The sequence below is a fragment of the Suricata suricatta genome, chromosome 9, assembly GCF_006229205.1.
Source record: "Suricata suricatta isolate VVHF042 chromosome 9, meerkat_22Aug2017_6uvM2_HiC, whole genome shotgun sequence".
In the NCBI taxonomy this organism is placed as follows: domain Eukaryota; kingdom Metazoa; phylum Chordata; class Mammalia; order Carnivora; family Herpestidae; genus Suricata; species Suricata suricatta.
This window is the reverse complement of record NC_043708.1, coordinates 106,797,791-106,815,781: the sequence shown is the minus strand read 5'-3', so window position 1 is coordinate 106,815,781 and position 17,991 is coordinate 106,797,791. Positions and strand designations below refer to the sequence as shown.

Genomic DNA, 17,991 nt, shown 5'->3' with positions numbered 1-17,991 from the left:
CTGTCACTTAATTACCTTTAAGTGACAACGAAGTTCCAGACCTTCTCTTGTTGTTACCCGTTTGCTGCTTGCTTCATTCTCCAACCTGACTGTGAACTTCCTGAGGGCAGAGATCAAGTCTGATTCATTCTGTGTTTCTGGCTCCTAACAGAGTAACTGTCACATGCTAGGTGCTTAATAAACAGTTACAGATTGCCCAACTGATGCTTTCAATGAACACTTTCCTCTCCTTAAATAGAAGAGTAGAGCGAATGGAATCTGAAATTTGAGCCAAGACTATTCACCCATCCATTAATTCAATAGAAACAGAGCATTCCCAGTGTTGAAGGTTATGGACAAGGGATATTAGAGATAAATGGTCTGCGTCCTCAGGCAATGCACTCAAGTAGGGAAAACAAACTCAAATGAGTAGAACAACTATAAAACAATGTTATTAATAAATAGTGGCCTGGAGAGCCTGTTGTGGGTATTGTGGAAAGGGAGGAACTGGCAACTTTTATAAGCGTCAGAAAGAGAGGTATCTGACGCGCCTGTTTGTCTCAGTGGGTTAACCGTCTGACTTTGGCTCAGGTCATGATCTCACAGTTCATGAGTTCGAGCCCCACCTTAGACTCTGTGTTGACAGTTCAGAGCCTGCTTCGGACCCTCTGTCTCTGGCCCTCCCCAGCTCGCATGTTCTCTTTCTCTCTATCTCAAAAATAAATAAACATTAAAAAAGAAAGTAAGACAGGTGCCCATGAAGCCCTTGCAGAAATCTTGTTTGTCCTGGGTGTTTAAGGATGCACCGGAGTTGTAGATTTGAGAGAAGGAAAGGCATTTTATTTTTTCTAATCTTTTTAATGTTTATTTTTGAGAGACAGAGCATAAATGCGGGAGGAGCAGAGAGAGAGGGAGACACAGAATCTGAAGTAGGCTCCAAGCTCTGAGCTGTCAGCACAGAGCCTGATGTGGGGCTCGAACCCACGAACCGTGAGATCATGACCTGAGCCAAAGTCAGACGCTCAACCAACTGAGGCCCCCAGGCACCCCAGGAAAGCCATTTTAAACTCACTAGTCCCTGAGTTGCCTGCCTCCCTGTAGTGCTGAGCTAGTTTGCTCTTGGATGGCTGAAGATTTTGCAAATCCTTTATGCTGGGGCTGAAGGCTACTTCTTGGAGAAACTTCTAGCGTCTCCCCTGAGGGTGTGCAAGAGAACAGGCACTGAGAGTGAGAGAGGAAGGGAGGAGGTGGGAAGCCCAAGCACCCGTGTCACCTTTCAGAACACAGAGAGGCTGCCCCTCGGTGGGGAGCACTGATCGGAAACTGCCCTCCACCGCTGTGTGCCTGCACATGACGTAGATCATCTTGCTTGTCAGTGAAAGTCATTTGCATTCAGGCTTGTTTGGGGACACCCTTTGTAATCCCTGGGAAGCCCCAAGCGTCCATGTTACCTAAGACTCTACCAGTTGACTCACGATCACCTTTTCATCAGGGTGGGACCCGCTGCCCTGGCCCTGCTGGCTCAGTTCCAGGAGTCACAGCTGCCAGGTCTCAGTCCTGTCCCCAAATAGGAACAGCGCTACCCTTGAAATGCAGTGGTCCCTCAGGCCACAACTCAGAGAAATTCACTTATTTGTAAATTATCCTCAAGGGATATGTGCGTTGGTTTATTAAAACCCACCGGCCTGTTGAGTTAATTCGTAGTTCCTCTTTGAATAAATTCACGTTTCCAGCCTAAATGTAAGTATTTTAAAAGGAAATTCTATATCATTATCCTAAGCAGGTATCACCCAGCTTTAAAAAGAATATCTCCATACAAGGGGCACTCAGTCGGTTAAACATCCGACTCTCGATTTCGGCTCAGGTCATGATCTCATGGTTCATGGGTTCAAGCCCTGAGTTGGGCTCCTCACTCAAAGCACGGAGTCTGCTTGGGATTCTCTCTCTCCCTCCCTCTCTCTCTGCCCCTCCCCGCCCCTCTTAAGAATAAGTAAGCACTTAAAAAAATTTCCATGCCAGTTCAGGCGATGAGAGCAGACCTCGCTAGCTGGGTCTCACGTCTTCCTAACTCCCTCTTTGTTTAGAAAAAAGTGAGCAGGGGGACACCAGGCAGTATTTGAGCAGTGTGAGGACCATTCAGCTCCGAAATGAAACTTTCTTCCGGATCTAATCAGAGCGTTTGATGGAAAATAGGAAAAAGAACAACTTTCCTGCTGTGAGTCCCTGATTTTTAATAACTCTTCATCTTACTTGAAAAAAAAAATCCTCTGCACCTCACCTTTGGGAAACCACAGTTTTCGTAATACAGCCAATGCAAACGGGGAAACTGAGGCCTCGCCAGCATGAAAGACTTGTGACCCAAGTTCCGTGGAGGCAGGACTGCCATCAACCTTGGGCTCCCTGTGTCCTTAGCTCTGTTGGCTGGATGAGTCCACAGCCCTGAGTCAGGATCGAAACAAAACTCAGATTTTGGACTTGAGTGCCTTTTGCAGGGCAGACTCCCCCACCGGGTCTCTGGCCCCCAACACCTCTCCTCAGCTTCTTCTTTTGGTTCTTCTCGGGGGAATTCCAGGGACATTGCCTCTAGGACAGAGCACGCCCTTGTACTGTGTCCGCAAGTGTCCTGGGGTCGGGTAGAGGCCACCCTATAGGCATCTTGATACATGATGTGCAAGGGACAGAAGGCAGAAAGCCCTCTGCCCTCTCCCTGGCCCTAGTGGTCAGCAGCTCCAAGGCCTACCCCGGGCCACCAGCCCTGCCACATCTGCCCCGGCTGGGAGCCACAGCTGGGGAGTGGGGACGGGGCCAGTCATGCCTGGACTCAGGGAGGGACCCCCCAGTGGACATAGGAAAGGCCTTGGCTGGGGGTGCAGCTTGTCTCTTCACCTTCCCTTCCTTGCTCTTCACTCTGAGGACCCCGATTTCTGGCCTTACCTCCCGCCCACGGGCTGGGCTCCGCGCTCTCTGGAGCCAGTCACGAAGCAGCCATTTACCAGCTGATGCCCGGGCCACGCATCCACCATCCACACTCAGCATCTGTCCAAGTCAGCCCCAAGATTTCTGAGAGGAAGAGGGCCCAACCCTTGCCGCCAAGTTGCCGCCAGGGTTGAAAGTGGAGAATGGGCCTGTCCCCAGAGGACCCCAATATTCCATGGCCAGTGCTCCAAGGGCACTAGCATGGGGCATGGGGGCCCAGAGGAGGGGTGGCCGCGTGGCCTGAGGTCAGGATGGCTTCCTGGAGGAGGAGATGTTTCAGCTGGGCTCTGTAGGACACATGAGATGAGGAAGGCCAAAGGAGGAAGGACAGTACATCTGTGGACTAGCAGGTGCAAAGGCCCTGGGGTGCATGTGACAGGACCCAAGAGAGAGCCCCTGAGGGGTCAAGAAGTGACTTGGGGAAGCCAAGGAGCCACTGGAGGTTTATCAAGGACAGTTCTGGTGGGATTTGAGCATCCGGAAATGAGCTCTAGTGGCAGCCCTGGACAGGGCCTTGGGGAGGGGACCCCAGGGAGCAAGTGACTGTGGCCTCAGTGGTGGTTACCACTGAAAAAATGTGCAGGATGAGAGAGTGAGGAACAACCAGGGGAAGAGAGACCAATCTTCCATACACCTCTCATCCCCTCACCCCACCGCCAGTCAACAGGGGCTCAGAAGGGAGACCTCCGGATCGGGGACTGACACGTGTGGCCCACGCGCTGGTCCAGGACACAGGTGTCCTGTTTCCTCTGGTTGACAGAGCTGGGGCGTGGTGTTCTGGGATGGCTGGGGTCCCTGCTGCCCCTCAAAAGGCTCTGTCCTTACCACCCCTCTGCCTCATGGTGGCACAGACTGCAGCCCTTCTGTCTCCCCCTTCCTTCCAGTCCCTCTTGGTCACCTCACCCAGAGCTGGTCATCTCCTGCCCGTCCCACCTCCCCAGCAGCACTGTCCTGGGCCGAGTGCCCCCATGGCTCTCCTGTCATGGTCCTCCACTAATTCTGGCCCCCCTTCCCCCCCCCCCCCCCGCCGTCTCAGTCCTCAGTCTGGCCCCTCCCATCTGCCAGGCTTACTGTGTGGGAACCTTCCCACATCCATGCCTCAGTTTCTCATCTGGGACACCGGGGCAAAACCCAGACACCTCCAGAACTGCGGGCACTGCGTCCCCCTGCCCCTTCCAGATAGATGTGGGGTTTCCAACAGCAGGGAGGGCAGAGGCGTGCCCCCCACCCCCCTCACAGCGCTCCTAGCCTGGGCATCCTGGGTCATGGCCCTGCAGTGGCGCGCTGTCGCAGATTGCGCACTGGGCCCTCGGCCCTGGGCGGCCACGCGTCGAGCAGATGGCAGGGGCAGTGAGCGGCCGCGTCAGCTGCTGTTATCTCTCGCTGATGACACGGAGTGTAAATTTTGTTGGCAACACTCCCCCCTGCCTCTGCATGCCACCAGCTTTAATCACTGTAATTGAGTTATAATGAATGATTGTGTGTGCGCATTGTCTGAGCCAGGCATGAGCAGAGCAAGCAGCAGCACGGGGCCCACCCTGCTGGGGTGGGGGGTCCTCGCTGCTGGGGGAGGGGGTGTCGCCCCCCCCGCCGCGCCCCAGGCCCCTGCAGGGGTGGGGGGCAGCTCCTGGGAGACTGTGCTTCTTGCTTCGTCACCATTTTCAAAAGACAATGAATTCAGGGTTTTGTGGAATATTTGGAAAAGGCAGATAAGCAAGAAGAAAAGGGAAAGAACAGGGATCAGAGTGGCAGCAATCCTGCCCCTCCCTGATAACCACCCCACGCCCACCCCCACTCACATTTTGGCCAATATTCTGGCAGACCTTTCACCAGGCAAAACCCCAGCAGCTGCTGCCCACCAGCCATCACTGTGCTTTGGAGTCTGTCCTTTGGAAGCTTCATCTCACCTCTACAGGAGTAGCACCCATTACCCCATTGTACAGAGGGGGCAACTGAGGCCCAGAGAGCTTACGGGGTCTCCCAAGCTCAAGGGGCCAGGAAGTGGGCCGTCCTGTTTCAAACCCAGTCCCCGGTCCTGTCTGAGTCTGCTGGCCCCCTGCTAAGGACCTAAATAAAATCGATTTTAAAACACCCCTATATCTTACACTTTCCCCAGCTGCCCTGATGCCCAAGAGAAAAGCAAAACTGGCCTCAGGATTTTAATTCTTTCTTGTTTTAAGGTAACAGTGCTTACCCAGGGGATGTGAGTGCTGGGGCCAGGCCTCCTTAGGGAAAGCAGCACCCCCACCAGCCCCCTTTTGTGGGGGGATGGGACCAGAGACTGTCCCCAATTCATTTGGCCCGATAGGCCGCTGCCCCTTCTGACTCGGAGGCCTTAGGTAAGTCGCTGCCCCCATGGGTAGCAGGAGGGTGAAGGGAGCCGTCCCTGGGGATGATCTGCTAGTTCCCTTGGCCTCAGGGTCCCTCCCAGCATGGTGGGCAGGCAGCTGATGTGGCCCCTGTCTGCCCTGCTCTCAGGGGAGCTGACGCAGTGAGTGAGGGCAGAGCGCTGGCTAGTGTGATTGCCAGAATCACTCCCTCCCCAGAGACAGCATGGCCAGGATGGGGTACAGCCGTGGCTCCTGGGGCAGTGTGGGGACAGGGCTAGAGTGTGATGGACACGACCCTGCCCCGGCTCCTTCCCCGACTTCCCACATAACTTTGGCAAGTCTTCCCCTGCCACATTTCCCCTCGGACGCCCTGTCCTTGCGTTCAAAATGACCAATTCGGGGATCACCCGATAGCTTCCTCCATTCTTCCGGGTAGCGTCATTTATTTATATTGTATGATCATATTCTTATACATAAGTATTATTTGTATTTGTATATTCATAATTAAATAATACTTATAATAGTGGCCCCTGGTGGCTCCATTGGTTAAGAGTCTGACTCCTGATTTTGGCTCAGGTCATGATCTCTTGGCTCGTGAGTTCGAGACCCGCGTTGGGCTCTGTACTGACTGCTTGGAGCCTGCTTAAGATTTTCCCTCTCTCCCACTCTCTCTGCCCGCCCGCTCTGAAAATAAATAAATAAACTTTAAAAAAATGTTAAAAACCAATAATCTTCTACCACATAGATGATAATTACTATCACATTATAGCTGACATCTATTGAGATTTAGTGTATCGTAAGCATCATGCTTCTTTCGGTGCTGTTTCTTTCTTTTGTGACAAAGTAGGGTACTTTTCTACACCAGCGTATTAAAATCCATTCACAAAGAGGAGCTCAGTGCCTTGAGCCCTGCGTGTCAAAGCCGAGCTCTCTGGGAGGAGTTGGCCCTGTCCTTGGCCTTGATCCGCCTTCGCCTCTCTGAATCTCGATGGAGCGAGGTTTGTGAGTCGCCTTGTCTAACAGCCCTCCAAGCAAGTCACAGTGATTGTTCTCAGAGGATTTCTTGGGACAGTATTTCAAGTGCCCTTTTGGGAACAGCTTCTCTGAGAAAACAATGATGACTTTCGTGAAGTGCTCTCGGTAAACAACATTCCCCAGGTTTCAGGTTTTCCGGTGCCGTTGACCTTCTCCTTTGATGATGGTTCTGGTTTCTGGGATCACGAGTCCTGTCTCCTGGTGGCTGGTGAGCCAGGGGGACCCCGGGTGCCAGTCTTTGTGTGTCTGGATGCTCTGTGGGCACGAGGGACACCGGATCGCATATTGGGCTCTTTCACCATCTCGTCAGATCCTGCTACATCTCCCGCCCTGGCTCCATTTCACAGAGGACTCTGAAGCACAGAGAGGTTAAGTAGCTCTCCCAGGGCCATCCAGGGAGGTGCACTGTGATAAGCACCAGGGTTTGAGCATGACACACACAGCCCTTATCCTCTGGAAACCATACAGGCCCCAATCCTTGACCCACGTTAGGGCTCCTACTGTGAGCTGAGCCTCACATCTGCAAATACACCCATGTGTGTGCTCACTCATGGCCACACTGTTCCCTATGGGTTGGTAGCCTCCCTCGATATGTCCGTGGCTCAGTGCTGGACCTGTCCATCGGGATCCCACCAGCAGGGCCTTTGAGCTGAAGGGACGGACTTCTCCCTCTCATGGGGAAGACCATGTGGCCCCCGGAGCCACGGGACTCCTGGAGACTCAGACACACCACATCTGGGCACCAGAGAAGAATGGTTATGAGCACAGACGCCACACCAGACAGTCTGGGTTCAAACCGAAGTTTCCCAGCGATCGCCTGGGAGACCTTGGGAAACATGCTTATTAGCCTCTCTGTGCCTCAGTTTCTTCCTTTGTTTTAAGAGTACTCACCTCATAGAGTTTTTGTGAGGATTGAGTCGCTAAAGGATGGAAAGGACTTAGAACGGTTTTTGGTGGGGTTTTTTTTGTGTGTGAAAAAAGCTTTCAGCTACACGGAATCCTTACAGATTACGAGGTTCTTGTACTTCTGTTGCTCATTGGACCCTTGCAGCTCCGTGCAGGGACGTCTCTCCATTGACACTGGAGGAACCTGGGGCCCAGAGAGGATAAGCGACATACTTGAGGCCACACAGCAGGGCAGGGGAAGTCACAGGACTCTGTCCCAGGTCTTGTTCTTGCCCTGGACCTGGCTGGGCCCTGGAGCTGGGCTCCTGTCTGGGACCTCAGCCTTGGCTGGCACACAGCAGTGTAGGAAGCGTTTTCTGGCATCTTCTGCAAGTTCCCTCCCTAGTGGGGGTGGGGAAGGAGAGCTGTTTCTAAGTCAGGGAACCAAAAGTTGTGGCTGCAGAAATTCTAGATGGAAGAGAGCGGCAGCCGCTGAAGAGTGGCCTGTCTCTCGCAGGGCGCCGGCAGCCTCCTGCCCAGTGGCCCCGGGGGGTTACAGATGAAGGGTGAAACTCAGGAGACCCGGCCTTGTTGCTCACTCAGCTCTGCCACACTTGCCCCCTAAAGCCACCAAGCCTGACTTTGCCTCCGGCTTCCGTTCAGTTCACCTCGGGCGGCTGGACTTGGACTCCTCCTACCTGGACACCTGCTGGGCTCACGGCACACAGCCCCCCTGTCCCTGCAGCCGTGGTCCCTTCCAGCCCTCCCTGCATGAGGGCCGCCCTCCGCCCGCCTCCCATCACCCCCCCCTCCGGCTCTGCATGTCTTTCTCCTTACCCTCGTTGCTGCTGGGCACCGCTGTGAGTTCCGTGTCATCTGGCTTGGGCACCGGAGGGGCGGGAGCTCTGCCCGCCTCTCTGCTGCAGCCCTGGAGGCCTGAAACACAGTGGCCAGTTGATAACAATTGACCAAATGAATTCCTGGCTCCAAGGCCAAGTTCCGCAGTAAGATGTTGGCTGGGCCTTTTCCTCCAAGGAGAGAATGTGTTGAGGAGGGTTTGGGGTCGGGAGGAGGTTCACAGGCAGGCGCAGAGAACACAAGAGCAATGTTATCAGGGATTCTCTCAGCAGCTGGGAGCTGGCCCCTCTGGGTGCCCTTTGTGACTCAGCTCGTAGACAGATTGGCCGGCTCGCCAAGGCCGGTGGCCTCAGGGAAGTTTCTGAAGTGTTCTGGGCCTCGCGGCCCTCTATCAGATGTGGGAGAGAGAGAACAACTCTTCGATCGTTACCTTTACTATCTGCGAAGCGGGGATAAAGATATTGACCTCGCATGCTTGGGTTCGTGGGGCTGGAGTGTTTGAAATGCCAGGCGCACGGCGGACATTCAGAGACTGTTAATGTTGGCTCTTTCCCAGGATAGTCTGGCTGTAAACCCACTCAGTGCAGAGCGAGGATAATGGAGGAAAGGGCTGCTTGGAAAGGGAGGGGAGGAGCGGCAGTGTCACCGAGGAGCCCAGATGGTTTGAAGCCAGCTCTGAGGATCCGTCCCAGGGTCAAAGCAAATCAGTGCATGGACAGAGCGTCCTTCGGGGAACCGCCTCCATGCCACCCCCTCCCCTCCTCCTCTCCCTGACGCCAACTCAAGCTGCACACCCGCCCCTCTCACTGCCACATGGGTCTCCCCTGATCGTTTGAGCGACTCCCACCTAATGATGGCCTGCTGGCCTCACCAGCATCCATGGGCTTCCTCCTCCCCCTTAGCTAACAGATCTCAGTTCAGGGAGGAGAGAGGCTGGAATGGGAGAGGTGCAGGGCCAGATTCAGGGCTCCAGAGCACCGGGGATGGAGGGGTGGGTCTTGCCCAGTGCCAGGAGGGCATTTGAGCCTGCCCCCCAGGATAGTGGACATGGTGTGGAGGGAGCACCAACCACCTCCCTTGCTGATGCAGACAGGTCTCGGCAGCCAGGCCAGCCCCCTGACGGCCACAGGTGTGTGAGCAGGGCTGCCCACGCAATCCTTGTTGGGACCAGGCTGCGTGGCATCGTCTGCGCCTCTGCATCCCTGTCCTCCTTTGTGCCCCTGGGCCAGCTGGCTTGTCGGCGGGGCCCGTGCCCAGTGGGTCTGTGTGTCTGTGTGTAGGGGTTGATGTGTGCCCGGCAGCGTGGCATCTCTGGGTACAGGCTTGGGTCTAGTATGTCCGAGGGAGCACTTGCCTTCGAAGGTGTAGGTATGTGCCTCTCTGTGTGTGCATGTGCCCGCATGTGCCCTTGCACGCCTGGGCTGTGCCCGTGTCTGCCTCTGTGCCAGGCTTTCTTTCCTGTCTGCAATTCTAAAATCGATGCCACCAACCACCCCCCACCACCACTCCTGGCCTGGCCATGCCCATCCTGGCAGAGCCTGTGAACCCGGACGTGCATTCCAAGGCACCCTTGGAAAGCAGAGGCTAGTCTTTCCTCTTTAAATTCCAAGGGCACCTGGGTGGCTCAGTCAGTTAGGCATCTAACATCAGCCCAGGTCATGATCTCACTGTTCATGGTTCGAGCCCTGCACTGGGCTCTGTGCTGACAGCTCAGAGCCTGGAACTTGTCTTCAAATTCTGTGTCTCCCTCTCTCTCTGACCCTCCCCTGCTCACGCTGTCTCTCTCTCTCTCTCTCTCTCTCAAAAATAAATAAAACATTAAAAAAAATTTAAAGGTAAATTCCAGGGGGAAGAACACTACAGAGGGATTGTCCCGGAGATAGCTGGCTGGTGGCCAACTCGTCTTGTAAAAAAGATCCCCGGTGCCTGCCAGAGCCAAGATGAAACAATTCTTTGGAATTAACCAAGCTAATTTTGACGAGCAAACATTTTGCTACAATGAAAGTTTTTATTGTAGCACATAAAAGTCAAAACAACACCCAGTCCCCTTGGGGGAGACAGGCGGGCGGGAAGAAGGAAAACAGTGCACGTACACACAAGCTCTAACTAATCATGTGAAATCAAAAGTGCTCCGTGCTGCCAAATTAAATGTGACTAAAAATACCCACGGAGAGGGGCCGCTTAAGGGCGGCCCCCAGAAGCTGTGGATTTCTAGGCTTCCTAGAGGAATTCTAAACCCCAAGCTCTGGGAGCATAAGCCATTACGTTCCAGGGAAGAATAAGGCCAGAAGGAAATGGCATCCATCATTAGCTTCTAGAATGTTCCCATAGGTCTGGGTCGAGGTGGAGTCACCTGGCCAGAGCTGGGAAAACAGATGCTATTTCCGTGGTGCCTGGTGGCTGTCTGAAGGCGGCCCCTACAGCCCCTTACACCCTCACTCTTGGGGCCACCTCTGTGCCTTTGTTCATGTGGGGCTCCCCACTTCCAGGTTAGGTCAAGTCCCAGCTCCTCCTGGCATGACTGATGTTCTGGGTTCTTCCTGTGGTTCACTGGAAGTCTGGGCTTCTCCCTTTGCCTCATGACGACTACCCCGTATTTTGGCGGGAGCATCTCCCTTTGGAGGACATGTACTGAGCACTGTGTCCGTGTGTGGCCCTGAGGGAGCGGCCCAACGAAGGCCAGCCACTCTTACATCGCGCGTGTTGGCTGAATGATGTCGCGCCCAACCAGCAAGCGTCTCCTCAGCTCCTGCTTGGTCCTCAGAGCAGTGCTGGGCACAGCGGGGAAATGTCCATCCGAGACACGGTCTGGCCCTCCAGGCGCTCACACTCTGTTTGGATGGAGGGGTACACGTGCACGTAAATAGCTTTAAAAAGAGCGTCCCTGATGACAAGTGGGAGAGCCTGTGGTTTGGGGGCCCGGGTTTGCTCGGGACAATCAGAGCAGGCTTCCCGGAGGAAGGGACCCTCGAACCTGCCTTGAAGGACCCAGAGCGGAGGGAGCAGAAGATGCGTTCCTTCCAGTGACCCTCCGAGCTGCTCCCCGGGCGACCGTCCAGGACCCCTAACGACAGCGCACGACTGTGAAAGACAGGACCAGCTTCATCCCGCACAGGCCTGATCCTGTCGGCTCTGGTTTTCAGTTCCAGAACACATCATCCGTCTGACGGGACCCATTTCAACACGGGTGCTCACTGAACATTTGGAAACGGGGTAATTGAGAGACAGATCTAAGACGGGAGTAGAAACCCTTTTTCCCTCTGATGTCTTTCCAGAAGAACCCAGCTCTCCCTGGGGCAGGGCCGCGTGAGGCTTGATGCACAGATGTGGGAGTCAGGTGGACCTGGGTGTAAATTTTTTTCCTTCTGCTTCCTAGGGATGGGCCTACACAGTGTGCTAATTCAGTATCCTTCCTTTTTTTTTTTTACATTTATTTCTTTATTTTGAGAGAGAGAAAGCACAAGTTGGGGGGGAGGCATAGAGAGAAGAGGAGAGAGAAAATCCAAGTAGGTTCCACGCTGTCAGCACAGAGCCCGATGTAAGGCTCAAATCCACGATCCGCAAGATCATGACCTGAGCTGAAGTTGGACGCTTAATCGACTGAGCCGCCCAGGCACGCCCCCTTAGTGTTCTTTCTAAACCTCAGCTTCCTTACATATAAAACAGAAGTCAGAACATATACTTCGTAAAGTCCATCCTAATATTATTATTATCATCCCTTTTGTCAGTTGTAATGATCCCTGCTGCATGTAACAAAACACCAGATCATAGCATTACAGGCACATCCATGTGTTACTGGACAGGATGTTTGGTTCCAAGGAAGGTGCAGCAGCTCGACAGCATCCGCGAAGGTCCAGAATTTCTCTATCCCCAGGGCTCTGCCATTCTCAGCTGATGCTGTCTCATGGACACAAAATAGTTGCTGTGACTCCAGGCATCATATCTTCACCCATGAGCAGCAGCAGCAGGAAGCCAGGTGGAGGAGAGAGAGAGGGCTGTTTTTCACACATCTTTTTACTCAAGAAGGGAAATTTTCCCTTCTGCTCATGTGGGTTGGAGCTGGGTCATTTGGCCACTGTCCAGCTGATCCGGGGCAGAGAACGAAAGGGTCCCCATGACTGATGTAGACTAATCACATTCCATCTCTTGGGCTGGCCATGGTGATATCTGAACACAAATCTGACTGAATGTCAGGCAACCGGCAGTGTGTGTCAACCCAGGCTGGCCCTGCCCTCCGGACCTGGGCATGGAAGGGATGCAGCCACAGCAGGACACAGAGCCAGGTCTTGGGAGAAGGAGGAAGTACTGGCCACGTTTCCGCAGACCCTAGGCCACAAAGTGTCATCTCCAGATGCTTTTAGAAAAGCAGAAACTCTCAGGAGTTTCTAACGACCCCACCCCATTCCAGCATCAAAGACCCTGACCCCACCAGGAACACGGAGTACAGGGGCTCCTGGGTGGTTAAGTGTCTGACTCATGAGTTCTACTCAGATGTCATGATCTCATGGTTCGTGGGTTCAAGCCCCATGTTGGGCTCTGCACTGACAGCCGGAGCCTGCTTAGGATTCTCTCTCTCCCTCTCTCCATCCCTCAAAATAAATGAATGATAACAACAAAGAACACAGAGAACACAGCTTTGGCAGCAAAGAGCCTGTGGAAGGAGCTGCATCCGGGCTCCATTGGATCCCATGCGGCTGGTGGAGGCCTGCCGGGGACAGGGCCTCGGCTGGGAAGTTTTGATGCAGGTGAAGGTGGAGTGGGGATTCCTTGGCAGCAAACGGGGGCAGCAAACCCGGTGTGCCTCAGGGCGCTTTCCACTCTGGATGTGTACTGTGCCCAGGAAAGGGGTGAAGGGGTGGCTGCCTGCGTTCAAATTTGAGCTTTGCTGCTTGCAAGCTGTGTGGCCTTTGGGTGTTTTGCTTAACCTCTCTGAGCCTCAGCGTCTCATCTCTAGAAGCAGGGATAATTATTAGGCTGTAGAGGGGGATCCCTGGAAATAATGGCCACAAAGCCTTTGGCAATGGCCAGCGCTGCTAAGTGCCAGGCACACGGGAGTGATTATTGGCATGCTGTTAATGATACTCTCGCGGCAGCTCGATGAGTTAGTGACGATTACCACCCCTCCCGCCACTACCCTTCCATCATAGGTGAGGCTCTGAGTGGTGAGGGGCTTGTCCCAGGGCCTTGGGGCCGTAAGTGCAAAGGCCGAATTAGAATGTAGGTCCCAGACTCTGATCCTGTGTCCTTTCCTCTGTGCCCTACTCCAGTCGGGAGGGGGATAGTACAGCAAGCGGGGGTGTGAGCATCCAAATGTGGGGGAAACATAGATAGTCTCCCCTTCTACGGCCTCGAGCCAATTGTAAATAATAAGAGCTGATCTGTTTCTACATATATTATTGTAACCATTAAAGGATTCCAAAAGGGAATTGTTCTTTATATCCATTTTATTTTATTTTATTTTAAATGTTTATTTATTTTTGAGAGAGAGAGAGAAAGTGAGTTTTGGGGGGCAGAGAGAGAGGGGGACACAGAATCCAAAACACGATCCAAGTTCTGAACTATCCGCACGGAGCCCGACATGGGGCTCAAACTCAAGAACCAAGAGATAATGATCTGAGCCGAAGTCGGACTCTAAATGACTGTGCTCCCAGGCGCCCCCTCGATCCCCACTTTACAAATGGCAGCGCGAGGTTCAGAGAGGATCAGAAATGTGCCCACGAATGTTCATTGAAGCCCTGATCTGTCAGGTTGCAGGCCCTGGGTCCTCCCCCTTGGGCAGAGCTGGAGGAGGTCAAGCTGGCCAGGAACTCACTGGAGTCCTGTTGGCCCCAAGGCCCCTTCCCCCGTGAGTCCCTCCCAGGCCCCCAGGGCCCTCAAACCAGCACCCGCACCCCTGCTGCCCACGAAGCCTTGGGGCAGCCACCTGCCTCATCCCTTGGCCTTTGCTCCGGAGGTTTCTAGATCCATCCTCCAGCGGGAGCCAACACCCTCCTGGCTTGTGCCACTGCCTGCCCCTCAGCGGACTGCAGGTCACAGCGGCATGGAGGGGGCCTGCAGGTGCATCACCTTCCCTGTGTCCCCTCCTGGCAGTAACTGTGGCCACAAGTCAGCTAGAACCTTCTGAGTAACCCAGAAGGCTAAACCTAATGGTGGGGGCAGCAGGCGTGTGGTAAGCGAGCAGAGAAGACATCTGGGAGCAGAGGGTGGTTGGGGCCTTCCTGAGATCACACCGGGAATGATCTCAGGCCTGTGTGGAGATGCCACCCGTAGTCTGCGGAGGGCTCTCACCTGCATCCGGTCTCTGCCTCCAGCTGCCCTGGGTAGGAGGCCGGGCAGGGCTTGCACGCCCCGTCACAGAGGAGGAAACCAGGGCTTGGCTGTGGGCCGAATCACGTGGCAGTAAGGGGCAGACCCCAGGCCCCCACCCACACCACTTTCTGTTCCTGGGGGGTCTCTCTGCAGGCAACCATGAGGCAAGCTCTAGATCCAAACCTCGGACCCAAAACGACACAGAGTCACTTGGAAGGTAAGGGGGCGGGGCGCCTCGTGGCTCAGTCAGTTGAGCGTTTGACTTCGGCTCAAGTCACAGTCTCGTAGTTTGTGAGTTCAAGCCCCATGTCGGGCTCTGTGCTGACAGCTCAGAGCCTGGAGCCTGCTTCAGATGCTGGGCCTCCGCCTCTCTCTGTCCCTCCCCCACTCACTCTCTGTCTCTGTCGCTCAAAATAAAATAAAGACATAAAAAAAACCTTTTTTAATTTAAAAAAAGTGAAGGAGAGGGGGCTGCTCCTCCACGAGGAGCCCACCCTGAGAGGACCCCGGAGCGAAGGAGCCGTCCTGGCTGGCCTGGGCGGCGGGAAACGGGGCTCACTGTTTGGGGAGCGGCTTCAGAGGGCCCACGGTTCTCAGAAAGGAGCGCCCGCCTTCTCACGTCGTCCAAACAGGCTGAACTGGGCCGGACCCCGCATTTCACCGCATGAAGCAAACCTCCGCTGCGGCCAAAAACCTGGGGAGACAAACCATTTCCAGTTCCCTGGGGTGTTGGGTTCTACGGGTGGTTTGGGGGGCCTTGTGGCCCTGTGACCCGAACAAGACATGTACCCTCTCTGGGTCCTACCTGCAAAGGGAGGGCAAGTATATTATCCCTTCTAATCAGCCCTCCTGGTCTTTCTCCCCGACCCCCACGCGTGCACACACAAGATACACTGACACGCATACGTACACACACACACACGACTCACACTCACACATACAGACACACACTGACCCACATGCGCCTGTGGACCTGCGGGTGGCATCTTGTGTCACATTCGCTCTACACCACTCGGTCACAGACTCTGACATCGCAGCACTGACCTCAGTGACCCAGTTCAGCGGTTCTCAAACCCGACTGCAGATCTAGTCCTCTTGGGAGGAGTGGGGGGGGGGGCTTTAAAACACACCAGATGGCCAGGCCACACCCCAGAAGCATGGCTGCACAGCCTCCACAGTCCATCGTGTTTTCTAGAGCCGCCAGTGTGCATCCGAGGTTGAGAACCGGCGACCCTCGCTTCGATTCCTCAGCGAGGAACCCCTCACAGGGTGAATTACGGGGGGAGGGGCACCCAGCATCAGATACAGCACCCACATTTCCAGGCCTGGCTTACCCCTAAATTGCCCCTAGGAAGGGGCAGGGTGAATGACCGTGAATGAAGCACCCTCCCAGCCCCTTCCCGGCCATTCTGGGGAGAGAGACGAGCAAGGCTCACTGCCTTCTGTGCGGATGCTGGGGAGGGAGGTTTCTCTGGCTGGGGGCCACCTCCTCTACCGGAACCCCCAGAGCTTACTGATACACAGATTCCCAGGCTGCAAGAGCGGCGCCTCACCGCTTCTACTGCGCACCCAGCGGCTGTCTGGGCGTAGGAAGACCAGGGTTTGCCCCGGCTCTGGCCCTGACCTGCTGAGGTCACCCGCGCAGGCCTGGGCTCTCATCCGTGACTTCCTTCCCTCAGGGACCGGGTTCAAGAGAAGCAAACCTTTGTCTGGGAGAAGACTTTGCTGACTCTAAGGCAGCATAGGATTGATTGCATTATTATTATTGGTGGTTGGGGGGGTTGCATTTGTTATTTATATTCGGCTTGTCCTGCCCCCGCCGGATGCCTCTGTGAATAAACCTGGAGACTCGAGAGGAGTGGGCACATGGTGAGTCCAGTCCTGTGGTCACCATGCAGGGGGGCAGGGGGTGGGGACGACAGCTGTGTGTCAGTAAAGGTGGCCGGGCCACATGGGGCACATCTATTCAACAGGGTAATGAGCGGGCCTCTGTCATTGTGATGTGCCCTGTGGGGGTGTCCCGTGGCTCCAGTGAGCTGGGCAGTTAATGGAAAAAGGTGTGGGAAGAGGCAGGTAGAGGAAGTGAATATTTCTTTTTTTTTTTCTTCTAATGTTCTTATTTATTTTAGAGAGAGAGAGAGAGACAGTGTGAGCAGGGGAGGAGCAGAGACAGAGGGAGACACAGAATCTGAAGCAGGCTCCAGGCTCTGAGCTAGCTGTCCGCACAGAGCCTGATGCGGGGCTCGAACCCATGGACCATGAGATAGTGACCTGACCTGAAGTCAAATGCTCAACTGACTGAGCCACCCAGGTGCCCCAAGGAAGTGAATATTTCTGAGCACTTGCTGTGCACCAAGTAATCCCCTGGGCATTTAAAATATATTAGTGCACAAAATTCTCAAACCCCAAGTATTATCCCCAAGAGAGGAGAATATGAAAGTTCCAGAAGAGAAAGCAGAAACCTTAGAGTTATAGCCAGTCCAGCAATAGCAGAGCTGGGGTTAGAGCTCAAGGAAGCCTGTCCCCTGGACCCATGCTGTCCCCTTGTCCCACCCTGTCGCACCCCACGTGACCTTCCTGTGTGTGTCTGATTGCAGAACTCAGGAGGAGGTGTCCCTTAGTCTGGTGCCCGCGTCAGCTGCCATCCAAGCTCTTGGAAGGTCTTTGTCCTTGTGATTTCCCGGGGATCACTCAGCCACAACCCCCTGCCCAGGGCTGCCTTGGCTGCCGGAAAGCATGAGAACATCTGAAAGCAGTAGATTCCCAATAACTCAGGGTTTCAAAGAAAGATAAAGATCAAAGGCAGAAGAGGTCAAAGAAGCCAAAGTCAGATCACCCCCAGATTAAAGCCTGAGGAGCCAGCTCCCCACAGGCTGACGTCCATGGAAGGCCTGCCTACCCCTCAGAATTCCAGTATCCGTCAGGCAGAGCACTGGGATGAGGGCAGGCTGGACACAGACAAACACAGAGCAGGACAAGGACCTGAAAGAGAGCAGGAGAGGGGAGAGAGGGAGGGAGATGGAGAGAGAGAAAGCAAAACACAGAGAGCATGGCAGAGAAGCACGGGACGGGGGTGAGGGGGTGGGGGGAGACAGAGAGACAGAGACAGAGAAGAACAAAGAAAAATAACAACAGAAAGCAAAACAAAAAGCCGCAGGCCTAGAGAGGTGGTTAGGCCTAAGAAGAGGGTGTCAGAGGTGAGGGGAGGCGAGAGTCCGAGCAAACCCTGAGGTCAGGTGTGGAGCTCGGCAGAATCAGAAGTTCCCCTGTGGAGCTGGTGCACCTTGGCCTTGGCCTAGCAGCTCGGCCTCTTGGTCCGCCCTCCTCTCCCTACACATGGAGGTTGGCCTGCTTTCTAGATGAAAGGCAGAGCCTGCGAGGCCGTCTGCTCCCTTTTCCACAGATGTGGTTTTCAGAGGGAAATGACTTTCCCCTGCAGAGGCTGTGAACCCGGACTGGAGGGCCTGGAGGGCCTGGAGGGGGCTGGAGGGGGCTGGAGGGGGCTGGAGGGGGCTGGAGGGGGCGGGGGGGGGGGGGGGGGGGGGGGGGGGGGGGGGGGGGGGGGGGGGGGGGGGGGGGGGGGGGGGGGGGGGGGGGGGGGGGGGGGGGGGGGGGGGGG

The 17,991-nt window shown here is 54.9% G+C and overlaps 1 protein-coding gene across 12 annotated transcripts in view; it reads left to right on the top strand.

The window, feature by feature from the left end:
* The window catches only part of TLE3 (TLE family member 3, transcriptional corepressor), a 136,590-nt gene that overhangs the window by 54,605 nt on the left and 63,994 nt on the right, over nt 1-17,991 (top strand). The window contains exon 20 of one of the 12 annotated variants that reach the window (XM_029951151.1): nt 14,526-14,589. The exons of the other annotated variants lie outside the window; for them this stretch is intronic. Within the exon in view, the coding sequence (XP_029807011.1) occupies nt 14,526-14,589 (64 nt within the window). The remainder of the gene's footprint in view (nt 1-14,525; nt 14,590-17,991) is intronic. 12 annotated transcript variants of the gene reach the window in all.